General features: G+C 48.7%; 1 protein-coding gene across 2 annotated transcripts in view; it reads left to right on the top strand.

The window, feature by feature from the left end:
• Nucleotides 1–12,852, top strand: part of PKNOX2 (PBX/knotted 1 homeobox 2) — an 82,748-nt gene that overhangs the window by 55,035 nt on the left and 14,861 nt on the right. The window contains exons 5-7 of one of the 2 annotated variants that reach the window (XM_019658929.1): nucleotides 4,751–4,880; nucleotides 5,287–5,384; nucleotides 6,189–6,308. In XM_019658929.1, the coding sequence (XP_019514474.1) occupies nucleotides 4,751–4,880; nucleotides 5,287–5,384; nucleotides 6,189–6,308 (348 nt within the window). The remainder of the gene's footprint in view (nucleotides 1–4,750; nucleotides 4,881–5,286; nucleotides 5,385–6,188; nucleotides 6,309–12,852) is intronic. The other variant, XM_019658930.1, reaches the window with a different exon arrangement.

Genomic DNA, 12,852 nt, shown 5'->3' with positions numbered 1-12,852 from the left:
AGTTCCAAAGGTAATCACAGAGCGTTTCACGTTTTCTTAATAAGGCCTTTCTTTTGAATTAGTCTTCTTATTTTGTTCCCAAAACGAGATTTGGAGTAAAAGTCACCCAGTGACCACTGTGGTCCAGCAAGAGTGACTGATGGTCCCAGGGAGTGAAGGTCTTGCCGCTGATCTATGGGTGGAGTCCAGGGGGTGCAAGCTCTCAGCCATTTTCAGGTTGCTCCCCTATTGCTCTGCCCCCTCCTGAGAGGCTCTTGGTTTCTCTGTGTCTCAGGGAATCAGCAGGTGAGGAGCAGGAGAGGGCAGGCTTCCTGGGAGGCCTGTGGAGGCCACCTTCCATCTGACTCCTGGGTCACCTGCTCTGTGCCCTAGGAGACATCACTCCTGGGAAACTATGAAAGTTTTCAGCTTTTTGGCCTATTTCCTTACTAGAAAGTAAGAGGTCACACACTCCCCAGTCTGACGGAAAGGCTCCACCACAGAAGCCAGGGAAGTCCCCTGGATTCCCAGGCTCCTGGCAATTTCCAGAGGTTTGGGGACACCACTGCCATGTTTGTGGTGAAACAAGACCAAGAGTTTTGGGGCTGCAGAACCAGGACTCAGCCCCTGGTTTCTGGACAATTCAAGCAGGGATATGAGACTGGATGCTGAAAACTGTCACTAAACCTCTACTCACCTTGTTATGGGTACTAAGGAGCCTGGGAAGAAACAGCTTTATTTGGGTCTAGACAGAGCAGCAGCACCCGCCTGGGTTGGAGTCTGATAAACCCCAAGAGGAAGCTGTGGAGAAGGTAATAATACTACGTGCTTAGCCAACACTTTCTCCCAAGGGGTTCCCACAGCTGCCATAGTAGCTCCCTCCTCAGAAAAGAACTGTAGGCTCTTTCCAGAGAGTCAGGACTCTGCTGTCTCCATAGAGACAGAGGCTCAACCTGAAATAGCTGCAAAGTCAAGTCATAGAGCTAGTCAGGGGCTACAGCTTCACTTCTGGAGCTCGGCTTTGGCTCAGGAATGTCTTAGGCAGGGAGGCAGGAATGAGGGGGACACGTGGCAAGGACTGACCTTCCCGGCTAAGTGTGCAGCCCCAGATTAATCTCTTCTGTCACTAAGAACCCAAGTGGGCCCCTAGGACAGGTTTTAATCTTGGCTGTGCCATTCCCTAGCTGGGTGATTTTAGCCAAAGGAAGTGGGAAATGATTTATTGGGTGCCTAAATATGCTGTGCTGTGCTGTGCTCATGTGGGAGCCTGGCAGTCTGACCCCAAAGCACATCTCTCTATGTGAACATCAGAGCTACAATCAGAGCCAAGAGACCTGGGTAGGAGGCACAACTACTTGCTTAACTATAGGAAGTCACTTCCATTCTCTGGACCTCAATTCCTCTTCAGGCAAATAGAATAATCTCCCTCCTGCTGACCCCATAGGTAGTGGTGAGATTAAAATGAAATAGTGTAGTGATAGAATGATCTCTAATACTCAGTGTGTATGATAAATAGGTAGCTTTCAGACCCATCTGATCTTTGGGACCATCTGAGTCAAAATACAAATTGCTGAGTCTGATTCAATGGCCTTGGGAATCTGTGTCTTTCAAAACACCACCGTGCTCAGGTGGGTTTGTGAATCAGCTCATATTTACAAATGTAAGGGGTGAGTATCATCTCCCAGACCACAAGGAGCCCAAGACTTTGCTTCCTTTTTCTGCCCAGCTGAGATGTGGCCAGCCTGACACTGCCCTGGGTCTCTACCCTTGAAGTTCTCTACTTGCTGATAGAACTTGGCTGCCTCTCAGCACCTCCCCGCAGAGACACAGCGTAGGAGGAAAGGATAGGAAAAAGAAGGTTCTTATCCAATGCAGATGTTGCCCTTTGTTTCCCAAACCAAGTAAGCTGGCGTGGAGGCAAGCCAAGCCACAAGGCTGAGAAACAACCAGTTTGAATAAGCAGATAAAGTGTCCAGTGATGGTGATGGGTCACTCTTTTGCTTCTGGCTGGTAAAATGTGTGTTGGTAGAATCCCAAGGCACACCTCTTGTATTTTATTTTACTGACTTTGTGTTGTCCTTGCTGGATACTTTTGGGAGGAGGGAAGGGGGAAGAAAAGCTGGGACAACTTTTTATGTTTGAGATCCCCAATATCATTACCCAATAAGGAGCCCATGACATGGATGAGTCCAAACAAGAGACCATTGAAAAGTCATTGCCATGAGTTTCAGGGTGAGTGTGTGGAGGGACCCCCCCTCCCCCTCTATTAAAGTTACCTTCCAAGTTTGCTTCAGCTTCAAATAACATCAGTCCTGTTCACATCCTGTGAGAACAGTTGGCTGGAATGTTGGATGAGAGGAGTTCAACCTTGAAGCAGATGCATAGGTGAAAATGTAGGCTTTCAGGGCTCCTGAATGTCAGCACTGGGGAGACACGTTCTATAAACGAGGAGACTGAGGCCCACAGAAGTGCCATGACTTGCTGGTTTCCAGATCTGTCCTCTTTGTTCTGGTGCCCATGCTGCCTCCGTACTTTTGGGTTTGGGTTTTCTGTTCACCTTGCCTTCGATAACTATTTATTGAACTCCTCTGATTCAAGGAGCACCTTGCAGCCCAATGATTGGCACAGGTGGGCGTTCAGTAGTTGTGGATGAAGGAAGTCTGTGTAATCCTGTTGCTGCTAACCAACTGAGGATCTTGAACAAGACACAGGCTTCTAAGCCTCAGCTCCTTATTTGTATGTCAGGAAGTTGGAATATGTGGCTTTTAAGGATCCTTCCAGTTTCCAGGCTTCTGCAGGTCAGACTTGGTGTTAGACTTGAACTGATGCACAGGAAGGCCAAGAGTTCTGCTCAAAGAATAAGCCTCGCTGGCTGAGAGGTGCTCAGAGTCCCAGAAAGGAGAAGGCAGGGCAAGAGCTGCCCTCCCCTTTCCCAGGGTCACAGCAGCAGAGGTGAGCCCAGAGTAGAAGTGAGGCCTCAGACGGAGAGGTCCCACCCAGCACAGGCCATTGGAGAAGGGAGAGTGACTTCTGTTCTCTGGGTGCTGCTCCTCTAACTCTGGGACCAGGGACCATCCTGGAAGGTAAAAGCAGTAGCTCTGGAGATGCCAAGGGGGGCTCAGTCAGTTGACCAGTGAGATATGTAAATCAATGCTGGCCACCACTTCTTGAGAGGCTCTGCAATTTCCTGGTGTCAGGGTCTGGGAGGTGACTCACCATGGCTCTCCCCTGGGCCTTTGATACTCTTTCTGTATGTGTTGCTGCAGGTAGGGAGTCATTAACTCAAGGTTTCCTTCAAACACGTGTTTTTCCCCACTCCACACACTAGACCTTCCCTGGAGGCTGAAGGCCCAAGCTTCTGCCCACCCTAAAACAAAAGCTGGGAAATTGGGGTCCTCTTTCTCCCCCTATTTGGTCTTTTTCCTTGGCTGTTCATCTATTTAAATTCTGACAGCTCATGCCTTAGGAGTCTAAGCTTTGAGCATGGGAATGTCAGCCCCCCCCACCACCCCACCACCCCCGCCAACCACACACATGGCCATTGGCCATCTGGTTCAAGCCCTGTTTTTAAATGAGGAACTATGGTCAGAGGAGTTGAAAAACCCAGGCAGGTCTACGACCCCTTCCACCACACCACATTTGCTGCCTGTGTCGCTTTCTCCAAATAAAGCCTGGAGACCCCGACCTCTCACACACGCAGATCCTTCCTCACAAACTCCCAGAAAAAGCCACCAAGCAGGGAGGGCTCCCCTTCCTTGCCGGCCTGTGGCCAAGCCTCCTTCCCCTCCTGCCGCAGTCCCTCAACATCAAGTCCAAGCACTTCTTTGCCCAGCTGTTAAACAGCAATGTGGAGGCGAACAGGAAGCCAGGAAAAAAAAGAAAAGAAAAACGGTCTTTTTAGCTGGTTTGGCTACTGCAGAAACTAACTGCAAAGATTGTCCACTGGGAAAATGGGGCTGGCAGGTTGGCAATGTGGGGCAAAGGACCCTGTCTGCAGTGGAAGTCTGTGTTCGGGGCCTGAGGAAGAGGCAGGAATAGATGAAATGTGCCGAAGGTTGAGGCTCATATGAGATGCCCTTAGAAGACGGGGTATGAAGAGGCTAGGGTCGCTATTTTATTATTATTATTTAACAAACATTTAGTAGCCACTAGGTGCCAGGCACTGAGCAGGGTGCTAAGGATACAACGAAATAAACGTTACAGGCTGCTTATGTGTGTAGAGCTCTTGTAATAAGTGCGGAGATTCAGGTACCGGAAGTGAGGCCCAGGGGGCGGGGCATATGGAGACGACTGAGTGTGCAAGATGAGTAGGTGCTGGGAGCTAAAGCCTGGCGCTCAGCCCCCGGCTGCACATTAGAATCACCTGGGAGTTCTGAAAACCCCAAAGCCCTGGCCACACCCTTCACCAACTAAACTAGAATCTTTGGGGTTAGAACCCAGGTATGAATAGTGGAAATTCCAAAGTGAGGCCAAGGCAGGGACCACTGACTGGTTCATGGGGTAATTTATGTCTCAGGTTTGCAGGGGCATGGAATGACTAAATGGATGACTCTTGTTGGTTGGTTGGTTGGTTGGTTGGTCTTTAATATTGAGCCTTCTTATTCACTCTTTTTAGGAAACCATGAGAATTGCCTTTCGAATGTGGGTCTGGGGAGGAGCAGGAAGGAGGAAGGAGGGGAGGCAGGAAGGGGGAAGGGGAGAGGAGAAACTGGGGCTGTGGCCTCTGAGCATTTAGTGATGCTGTCACGAACCACGCCTCCCTTACTGCCAGGACCTCCTGCAGAATTCCCCCAATTCCATGTCTGGAGTCTCCAATAACCCCCAGGGGATTGTGGTCCCAGCCTCAGCGCTCCAGCAGAGCAATATCGCCATGACAACCGTCAACTCACAAGTGGTGTCAGGTCAGTGCAGGGGATTGTGGGGACACCCCTGGGAAGAGAAAAGGTGGCCCTGAGGGGATTCCAGGGGTGGGGGACAGGGCACTGCTCAAATGTTCTAGGAAATAGAAGGGAGGGACTCCCTGCTGAGTTTCTTGACTAAAGTGTTCTATAAGTTTATAGATGATTAACACCAAGACCTGATTGTGATGATTTGGATCAGTCTCATGAGCCCCTCAGAGACCAAACAAGGCTATTGTCGCCTCCCCCAACACACGCCACCAGAGGCTCTAGACCCCATCCCCCATCCCCCATTCCACCCCTGCCCACAGGGGCTGAATACCTCCAGAGCAGAGGGTGTTTACATGTGAGTACCCTTACTCCCACCTGCCCCCATGACAGGGGACACAAAAACTGGTTGTCTCCTCAGGTGGAGCCTTATACCAGCCAGTTACCATGGTAACCTCCCAGGGTCAGGTGGTTACCCAAGCAATCCCCCAGGGAGCCATCCAGATCCAGAACACACAGGTGAGTGTGTGTGCAGGCGTGTGCACATGTGCATGGGTGTGGGGGAGGGCAGCTGTGATCACTTCCCATCTGCTAGGCATTTTACCCGAGTGACTGAGTCACTCCTCATTATTTTTCTAAGAGGTAACATCACCCCCACTTTACAGATTAGAAGCTGGGTGTTGGAAAGGTTTTATCAACTCCTGGACTTTGCTGCCCCCCGGGTTCCATCAAAGGCTCCTGTACTTCCTATTTCTAGCCTGCACTCACAGCCGCTTTGTAGCTCAGTGGGGCAGAGCACATGCATTGGGGGGGGGGAAGAGTAAGAGGATCTGAAGTCAGAGGCCTGAGATCTGACATTATGTCTGTCATCGTGGATAAATCACCTAAACTCTGAGCCTCGGAGTTCTTATCCACAAAAGGGGGATTAACACCAACTGCACACAGCTCTACCAACCTACAGGGCTGACGTGGGGGCTTACTGTGGTAATGGACAGGAAGGCACTTTGCAAACTGTAAAGTCCCCCAGAAATGCGAATTATTGGATGGTTTAGGGCAAAGTCATCTCTCTTATACCCTCTGCATGGCTGTTTCCTCTCTCACTCCCTTCTCCCTCCTCCCCCCCTCATTCCTCCTTCCTCTCCTCTTCCCTTCTCCATTCTCTAAGGGGCTGGTGTGGGGTAATGGGAAAGGTGACCTCCCAAGGCCCTAGAATGAGTTGGGACGGGGGTTGGCAGAGAGAACCTGCCGTCACTATGGCAACAGGTCCCTGGCTGCTGGCCCACCTGGCTGCTGATGCTGACTTTTTCTCCATGCACCCTGAAGGTTAACCTTGACCTCACCTCCCTCCTGGACAATGAGGATAAGAAGTCCAAGAACAAACGAGGAGTCTTGCCCAAGCACGCCACCAATATCATGCGTTCTTGGCTCTTCCAGCATCTCATGGTGAGTGTGTGTGTACTGGGGGCATGGAGGTGCAGTGTGCTGTGTGAATATAACCCTTTGGGTACCAGACTCCACTGTCATCTCCAGATCTGCAGAGGGCATGCCCTCAGAGAGAGGCTCTCTGGTAGGGTTATCATCTTCCAGAGGCCAGATCAGAGGGGAGGCTTAAATAGGACCTAAAGTTAGGAGACTTTCTCTAGTGTTTGCTGCTGCCACCTCAAAAAAAAAAAGGGTGACATCAAAGACAGAGTAAGGCAGACAAATTCTGAGGAGAGTTAAGTACTGGGCAAGTGTACGGAACTGTTTTGTGAACAGAGTGAGGTTTCATGAGGGCCAGGGCTGTGCTTTCTGGTCCAGAACCCTCTTCCTGCAGGCAGCCACACCCACCCTAGCTCTTCTGTGGAAGAAAATGTTCATTCTTGGCCAGGACTCTCCTGTTGCCCTGAGTCCTCACAGCTGGGGAAGCAAAGGGGGTGTGTCCCTTTCTCTCTGCTCAGAGCACCAAATTAGGCACAGTGTGGGGAAGCAGTGGTTAAGACCCTCGACTCTGGAGGGGCAGCCAGGCTGAAATCCTGGCTTCTTGCCATTATCAGCTCAGCTCTGTGACGCAGCGCAGCTGCTTTCGTAAGCCTCCATGGCTACTTTCATGAAATGGCGACAAAGCCTTAGGTTTAAATGTGATGTTTATAAAGTGCCTGCTGTGTATACCAACAAAATGGAAGCTATGGGTTTGTGTGTAGGATTCGTTGCAACAAACAGGCCTTCTGTTGAGTGTAAGGAATGACTTCAAAACTATAGTCCCCTACCGCCATCCAAGAGCAGTCGCAATAAATAAAGGTCAGTGGCTGTGTCTGGGGTGCGCGCGCGCGTTTGTTTGTGTGTGTGTGTGTGTGTGTGTGTGTGTGTGTGTGTGTGTGGTGCGCATGCACCCCCCAGGTGGGAAAGTAGCTTCTGTGAGCAGAGGCAGGCTCTCAGCAGTCCGCAAGCTCTTGGCCTGGCCTGGCAGGACATAGATACACAGATACAAGACAAACAATAAGCTTGGGACTAGAGACATCTTAGCCTGCGAAGTGTGGGGAGAACGATGAACAAGGGAACTCTTTCTCTGTCAGATGGATCATGAGAATCAATCAATCTGCCAATCAACAGCCCTTCCTTTGAAATGGGAGTGCCTCCAAAAGCCATGGAGTCTAGGCCAGGTGGTGGTTGTCAGATCTGGGATCTTAGAGATTGCCCTAGACATGCTGTGCACTCAGCAGACAGGAATAACTGCTCTGTGGTGATGGATGGGAGGCCGGACATATCCTCACCTCAACTCTAGGGACTTGGGGCTGCCTAGAGCTTTGCTGAGAGAGTGCATATTGAAAACACCCCTGGTGAACAAACAGTACCCAAATTTGGAAAGAAAGGCTTGTAAGGCTGAGGGTTACAGTGAAGAGAGGAGGTTGGAGCGACTCCCAGAGTTTAGAGATGAAACCATGGAGCCAGGGCCAGGTGTCCAGCCCTCAGGCCTCTTGGGAGTGGCCCTGGCTAAGGAGCTGGAGTTCATGGTGGAGATGCTCAGGTCTCCTGCCTGCTCTGGTTTCTGCACTGTTGGAGAGCCAATGGACTCCGATGGCATCCGTGGCTACAGCTCCCAACCCCAGCTGTGGAAAGAGAGACTCCTGGGGCAGGACCCTTTCTGTGCACTGACCTGTCACACCCAAGATGGGGGCAGCCCAGCCCACCCCACCCCCACCCCACACACACACAGTGGCTCTAGACCTGGCTTCAGCATTGTGGTGTGGGAGGTAAGACTGGAAGGCTGAGGGTGTGGTAGAATGTTCATGGGCTTTTGAGGCACCAGACCTGGGCTCAGATCTAGGCTTTACCTCTCATTTTGTCACCTGGCCACACCCACCTCTTGTGAAGATGACAACGAAGCAGTGAAATGATTGCCAAGACCCTGCACGGTGAGGTGCTTTAATACATGTTCGTTCCTCCTTTCCTTCATTCCCCAGCTCCCACCCCATACATTTTTGAAGACTGATGTGAGCACACCTATAACCTTACTTCTGAGGGGGAGAAAAGGCAGGTGTAGGAGGGAGAAGAGCCTGCAAGACAAATAACCATACTGGGTGTCGGCATCCAGGCCAGCACCCCTCACCAACACCCATCAGCCACTGTGGGCACCGCCTCAGCTACCATGCACTGCTCATTTGCAGCTCACCAGCCTGAGACTGGAGGGTCACCCCATCAGTCCCTCCTGGCTGTGCCTCTCCTCTGATCTTGGACCTCAGTTCATGTTCTGCCCTCTTGCTCCTTCCTGCTGAGCCCTCTCTGTCGCTCAGGGTCTTTTCTTTCCACTCCATGGTCCCTTCCAGCTGGGCTTGGGATGGCAGAGGGAGGTCAGTGGAGAAGAGAGAGGAGTAATAACTGATTACAAAGCAGAAGGGAAGGCAGACCCAGGCTGGCTCCACAAAAGGGACCTGGGATGACAGGGAGGACTGGCTGAAAACATGAGTAAGACTTTCTGCCGACATCCTTCCATCCCCTGGACCCTCTCCAGCTCAGAATACGCTCAGTGCATGTGCTATTAATAAAGCACTTAACACCGGCAAAGTCCTCCCCTAGTAAATGCCTTCCCCACAGGAGCCATCGAGAGAGGACAAGGGAGTGACCCCTGAGCCTTTAGTCAAAACTCAGAGCTTTGGGAGGAAGAGGAGGGAGAGGCTGTGCAGAAGTCCAGACTCTAGGGACACAGCAGAGCACGGCTGTGCTCTGCGTCCAAGGCTGGGCCACAGATTAGCCTGGCTACCCAGATACAAGTGGGCGCCCCCCAACCTCCCACCCACCCCAAATAAATAAAACACCAGCTCGGGAAAGTGGCTATAAAGACTCTTGGTAACAGGGTACAATGGAAAGAAGACAGGCTTCGAAGCCAGGCAAACAGGGGTATGAATGGAGGCCCTCCCACTAGCTGTGTTATCACTCTGTGTCTACTTCTTTGAAAAAGGGAGATAATACCCCTTTTCAATGGTTGTGAAAATTAAATGAGATAACATCTGTAAACAGCCATTTCTGGCACAGAGTCACACTTAAGAAACGTGAGTTCCCTTTGAACTTTCTAGAACAGGGGAACAAGAGCAAGTTTTTGAGAGGAAGGCCCCAAATTTGTGAAAGTTAAGTAGAGGTGGATGACTGATCTGGTGTTCTGATCTGTAACACCTACTGATTTCACCATCATTTGACCCTCATATACTGACTAAGACTGTTACTTACCTGTTCTGTGTGGGATATGTGTGTCAAATCTACATGTCTTATATCTCTGATTCAGTTGTAAATTGCTCAAGAACAAAGAGCATACATTAGGCCTCTTCCGTGGGCCTTAAAGACTGATTCCCAAAGTGTGTATCTGTACGTTATAGTGTTGCTCCCAAGGAAGGGTTCCATGATGAATAAGTTTAAGGAAACCTGGGTTATACGAAGTTAACTTGTTTCTTTATTCTTAGTGTATTGGGGGCATTGTGAATTTGCAAGAGGGGGTATGGCTTGCAGCTTTCCCCAAAAGTATTTGATTACTCTAAGTCTCCCTTTTTTTCACTCTTGCTTTGGAAAACAGCCCTGAAACTATAGTTCTGGGGAAATACAACTTGCGGTGACACTATTGCGCAGGTAGTAGCTGTTCAGTTTTAGGAAAGCAGAGTAGAAAAGGTATGAAAAAAAGCAGATCTCAATCTACAGAAGATGTTCTCATATCCAATGGAGTGAGGACAATGAATTTGTTAATTGGTTAATTGGAAAAGCTGGTTAAAGAAAGGAACAACCATTAAAAAGACACACTTTAATTTAAAAGATGTACATATACTTATTTGCTAATCTTTTGATAGCCGATCAAGATCTTTTTCCCATTAAAGTTTGTCATTTTACTTGCACAAACCTCTCCTATAATATAGCATCTATAAATTCTGTCTTTATTCAAAATGGAATAAGAATTTTGGCATTTGGAAAGTAATCTGGCTGCAGGATCTTTCTAGATTTTTATTGTGTATTCCAGTCTCTGAACATTTGTCTCTCTGTTCCTAACTATACGGCATTTTTAAGCAAATTTAAGTCTCGAGTCTTTCCAAAGCATTGCACTTAGGTTTTTTTTTTTTAGCAACAATAACTCCTTCTTTTTGCACTCATATTTCATTGGTTTGCAGAATAGCTAATTAAATGATATAATTACAATAGCACATATAATTGGCATAAACGAGTTTGATACAAACGCTGCTGACTTCCTGAAAAGCAGATGAATTGGCTAATGAGCATCCTGCAAAGTAGCCTGTTCATCTCAAGCATTCAGGACAATGTGGACAGCAGTTCTGATAGTTTAGAGAAGAAATGGAGAGCATTGTATAGTCTGCAAACTTGGTTAACAGAGATTAGTTATTAGAACTTCTATACTAAATACTGGTTTTTCCTGTTGTCTTCTTTCCCTCTGGCAGAAGTCAGTATTCTTTGATTCCTTTTGTCCTGTGTCTGAGGCTTCTTGTCATTGCCACTGTTCTGTGGCATTAACAGCTACAGAAATGTATTCAGAAGATACAGTGCTCCTGGGATGGAGAGTAAATCCAGAGTCTTTTTGCTGTTAAGTTGCAGTGAAAGTGGATGGTTTCATCCATTAGCTTCTTCCTTCTGTGTCCCTGAAGAATCCAGTGATATTTTCTTGCTATTGCATTTTGGCGGAAAGAGGCTAAACTCCTGCTGGAAGCAGCAGTTCCATAGCAAACCCAGACCGGGTGAGAAACACTGGCAGAAGATTCTCTCCATGGAGGATAGAAGGAGAGGGCTGCACTTCCTCCTCAGCTTCTGCCCCATCCCCTCAGCTCCAGATCCCAGCCTTCCCCTACCCTGCTGGGTGATTCTGTTCATTTCTATTCAAATATGACTGTTCTCTGGGCTGCAGCCACCCAAGCTCATGAGCAGTTTTATAGAATAGTCTGGGGGTTGGGGGAGGGAATCCTACAGAGGAAACCCAGCCCCAGTAGGCCCCCCACCCATCAAAGGAGCAGCCCCTTCATTAACCACTGCGGTGTGCTAGATGCATGCTAGCATCTTCATGCATCATCTTATGATCCACCCAGCCCCCATAGGAGGTGGGCACTACTATTATCCACGTTTTACCGATAACAAAACTAGACTCAAAGAAAGTAACACATGCCCCAAGAACCCACAGGACTTGAACCCAGGTCTGTGTGACTTGAGGCTCCACTTTCTTGCCCACTAAGCCATACTGCTTCCACATTGCCCAAGAAACCTAGGGAGCATCTCCAGGCTCCCATGCAGGTAAAGCAAAGGGCACCCCACTTTCAGCTGAGGCACAGAGCCTCATCCTGAGAAGGGTCTAGGATTTTATATGCCTGGCCCTAGTTTTCAGATATGGCGAGGCTGCGTTACTGTGTCTTCCTTTTCTCTCTCTTCTCCATCCATCACATTCACAAGCCTAGTCAGCATCCAGCCAGTGCCACAGCTGTACTCTCTTTGGTGTTGCCTTCAGTCACTTTCTTTGCATTCTTTGCAAAGACATTCTTTGCATGCCTTGACATCTTCCCTGTGCCTAGCATTGTATTAGGCCCTAAAGGAATTATACATCTATCCCTGTCAGAAACCCACACATAGCATCTATCTGTACAGCTGACTTAGAAACAGCAAGGTCTCTTACAAACAGAAAGAGTGCATGCAGTCTATGGAAAAGACGTGGTAGCTGGAAGCAGGATCTGGATTTGAGTCTCACTGCCCCCTCTGCCTAGCCAGGGGACCTGGGACAAGTTGCTGAACCTCCTATTAAGCCTCAGTTTCCTCTGAAATTGGGACCACAATCTCCAGCTTATAGTATTGTTGTGAGGATAGAATAAGATGATGGTGCGAAAGCACTTTGTCCTGATACAGACACAGCCACTGCTGCAAATGCCTCCATCCAGTCTCATTCAAGGAGTCCCTGTCATCTGGCCTGCCTTGGAAAATGCTGAGAGAAATCTTGACACTTTTAGAGAATCTGTGGAGCAAAAAGAAAGAAAACCTTGAAAAGCAAGAAAAGGGCTTAGAGAGACTGAACCATTCTTGTTCCAGAATATCTTGTCTGCTACCTTTTACTTTAACTTCGTCATACTACCTAAAATTCCATTCATGAGAGATCCATTTAAAATTATAAAATCCCTGTCAAAAGCAGATACTTAGGAGAGTCCATGAGGCCATCATTCATTCACAGCTTAGTATGAATTAGTCCAGAGCTTGCTTTTTATACCACCACTCAGCTAAGATCAGCTTTGTGAGAAGAGTGCTCGTGTTTGTTAGTGGGAGAAGATAAAGATTAGAACACTTTTTTTTTTAATTGGGGAACAGTGTGTTTTTCCAGGACCCTTCAGCTCCAAGTCAAGTAGTTGTTTCAATCTAGTTGTGGAGGGTGCCTCTCAGTGGCCCATGTGGGATTGAACCAGCAACCTTGGTGTTATGAGCACTGCGCTCTAACCAACTGAGCTAACTGGCCACCCCAAGAACACTTTTTTTTTTAAGATTTTAT

The sequence above is a fragment of the Hipposideros armiger genome, unplaced genomic scaffold (genome assembly GCF_001890085.2).
Source record: "Hipposideros armiger isolate ML-2016 unplaced genomic scaffold, ASM189008v1 scaffold_291, whole genome shotgun sequence".
NCBI classification, from domain to species: Eukaryota; Metazoa; Chordata; class Mammalia; order Chiroptera; family Hipposideridae; genus Hipposideros; species Hipposideros armiger.
This window is presented reverse-complemented; position numbering and strand designations above follow the sequence as displayed.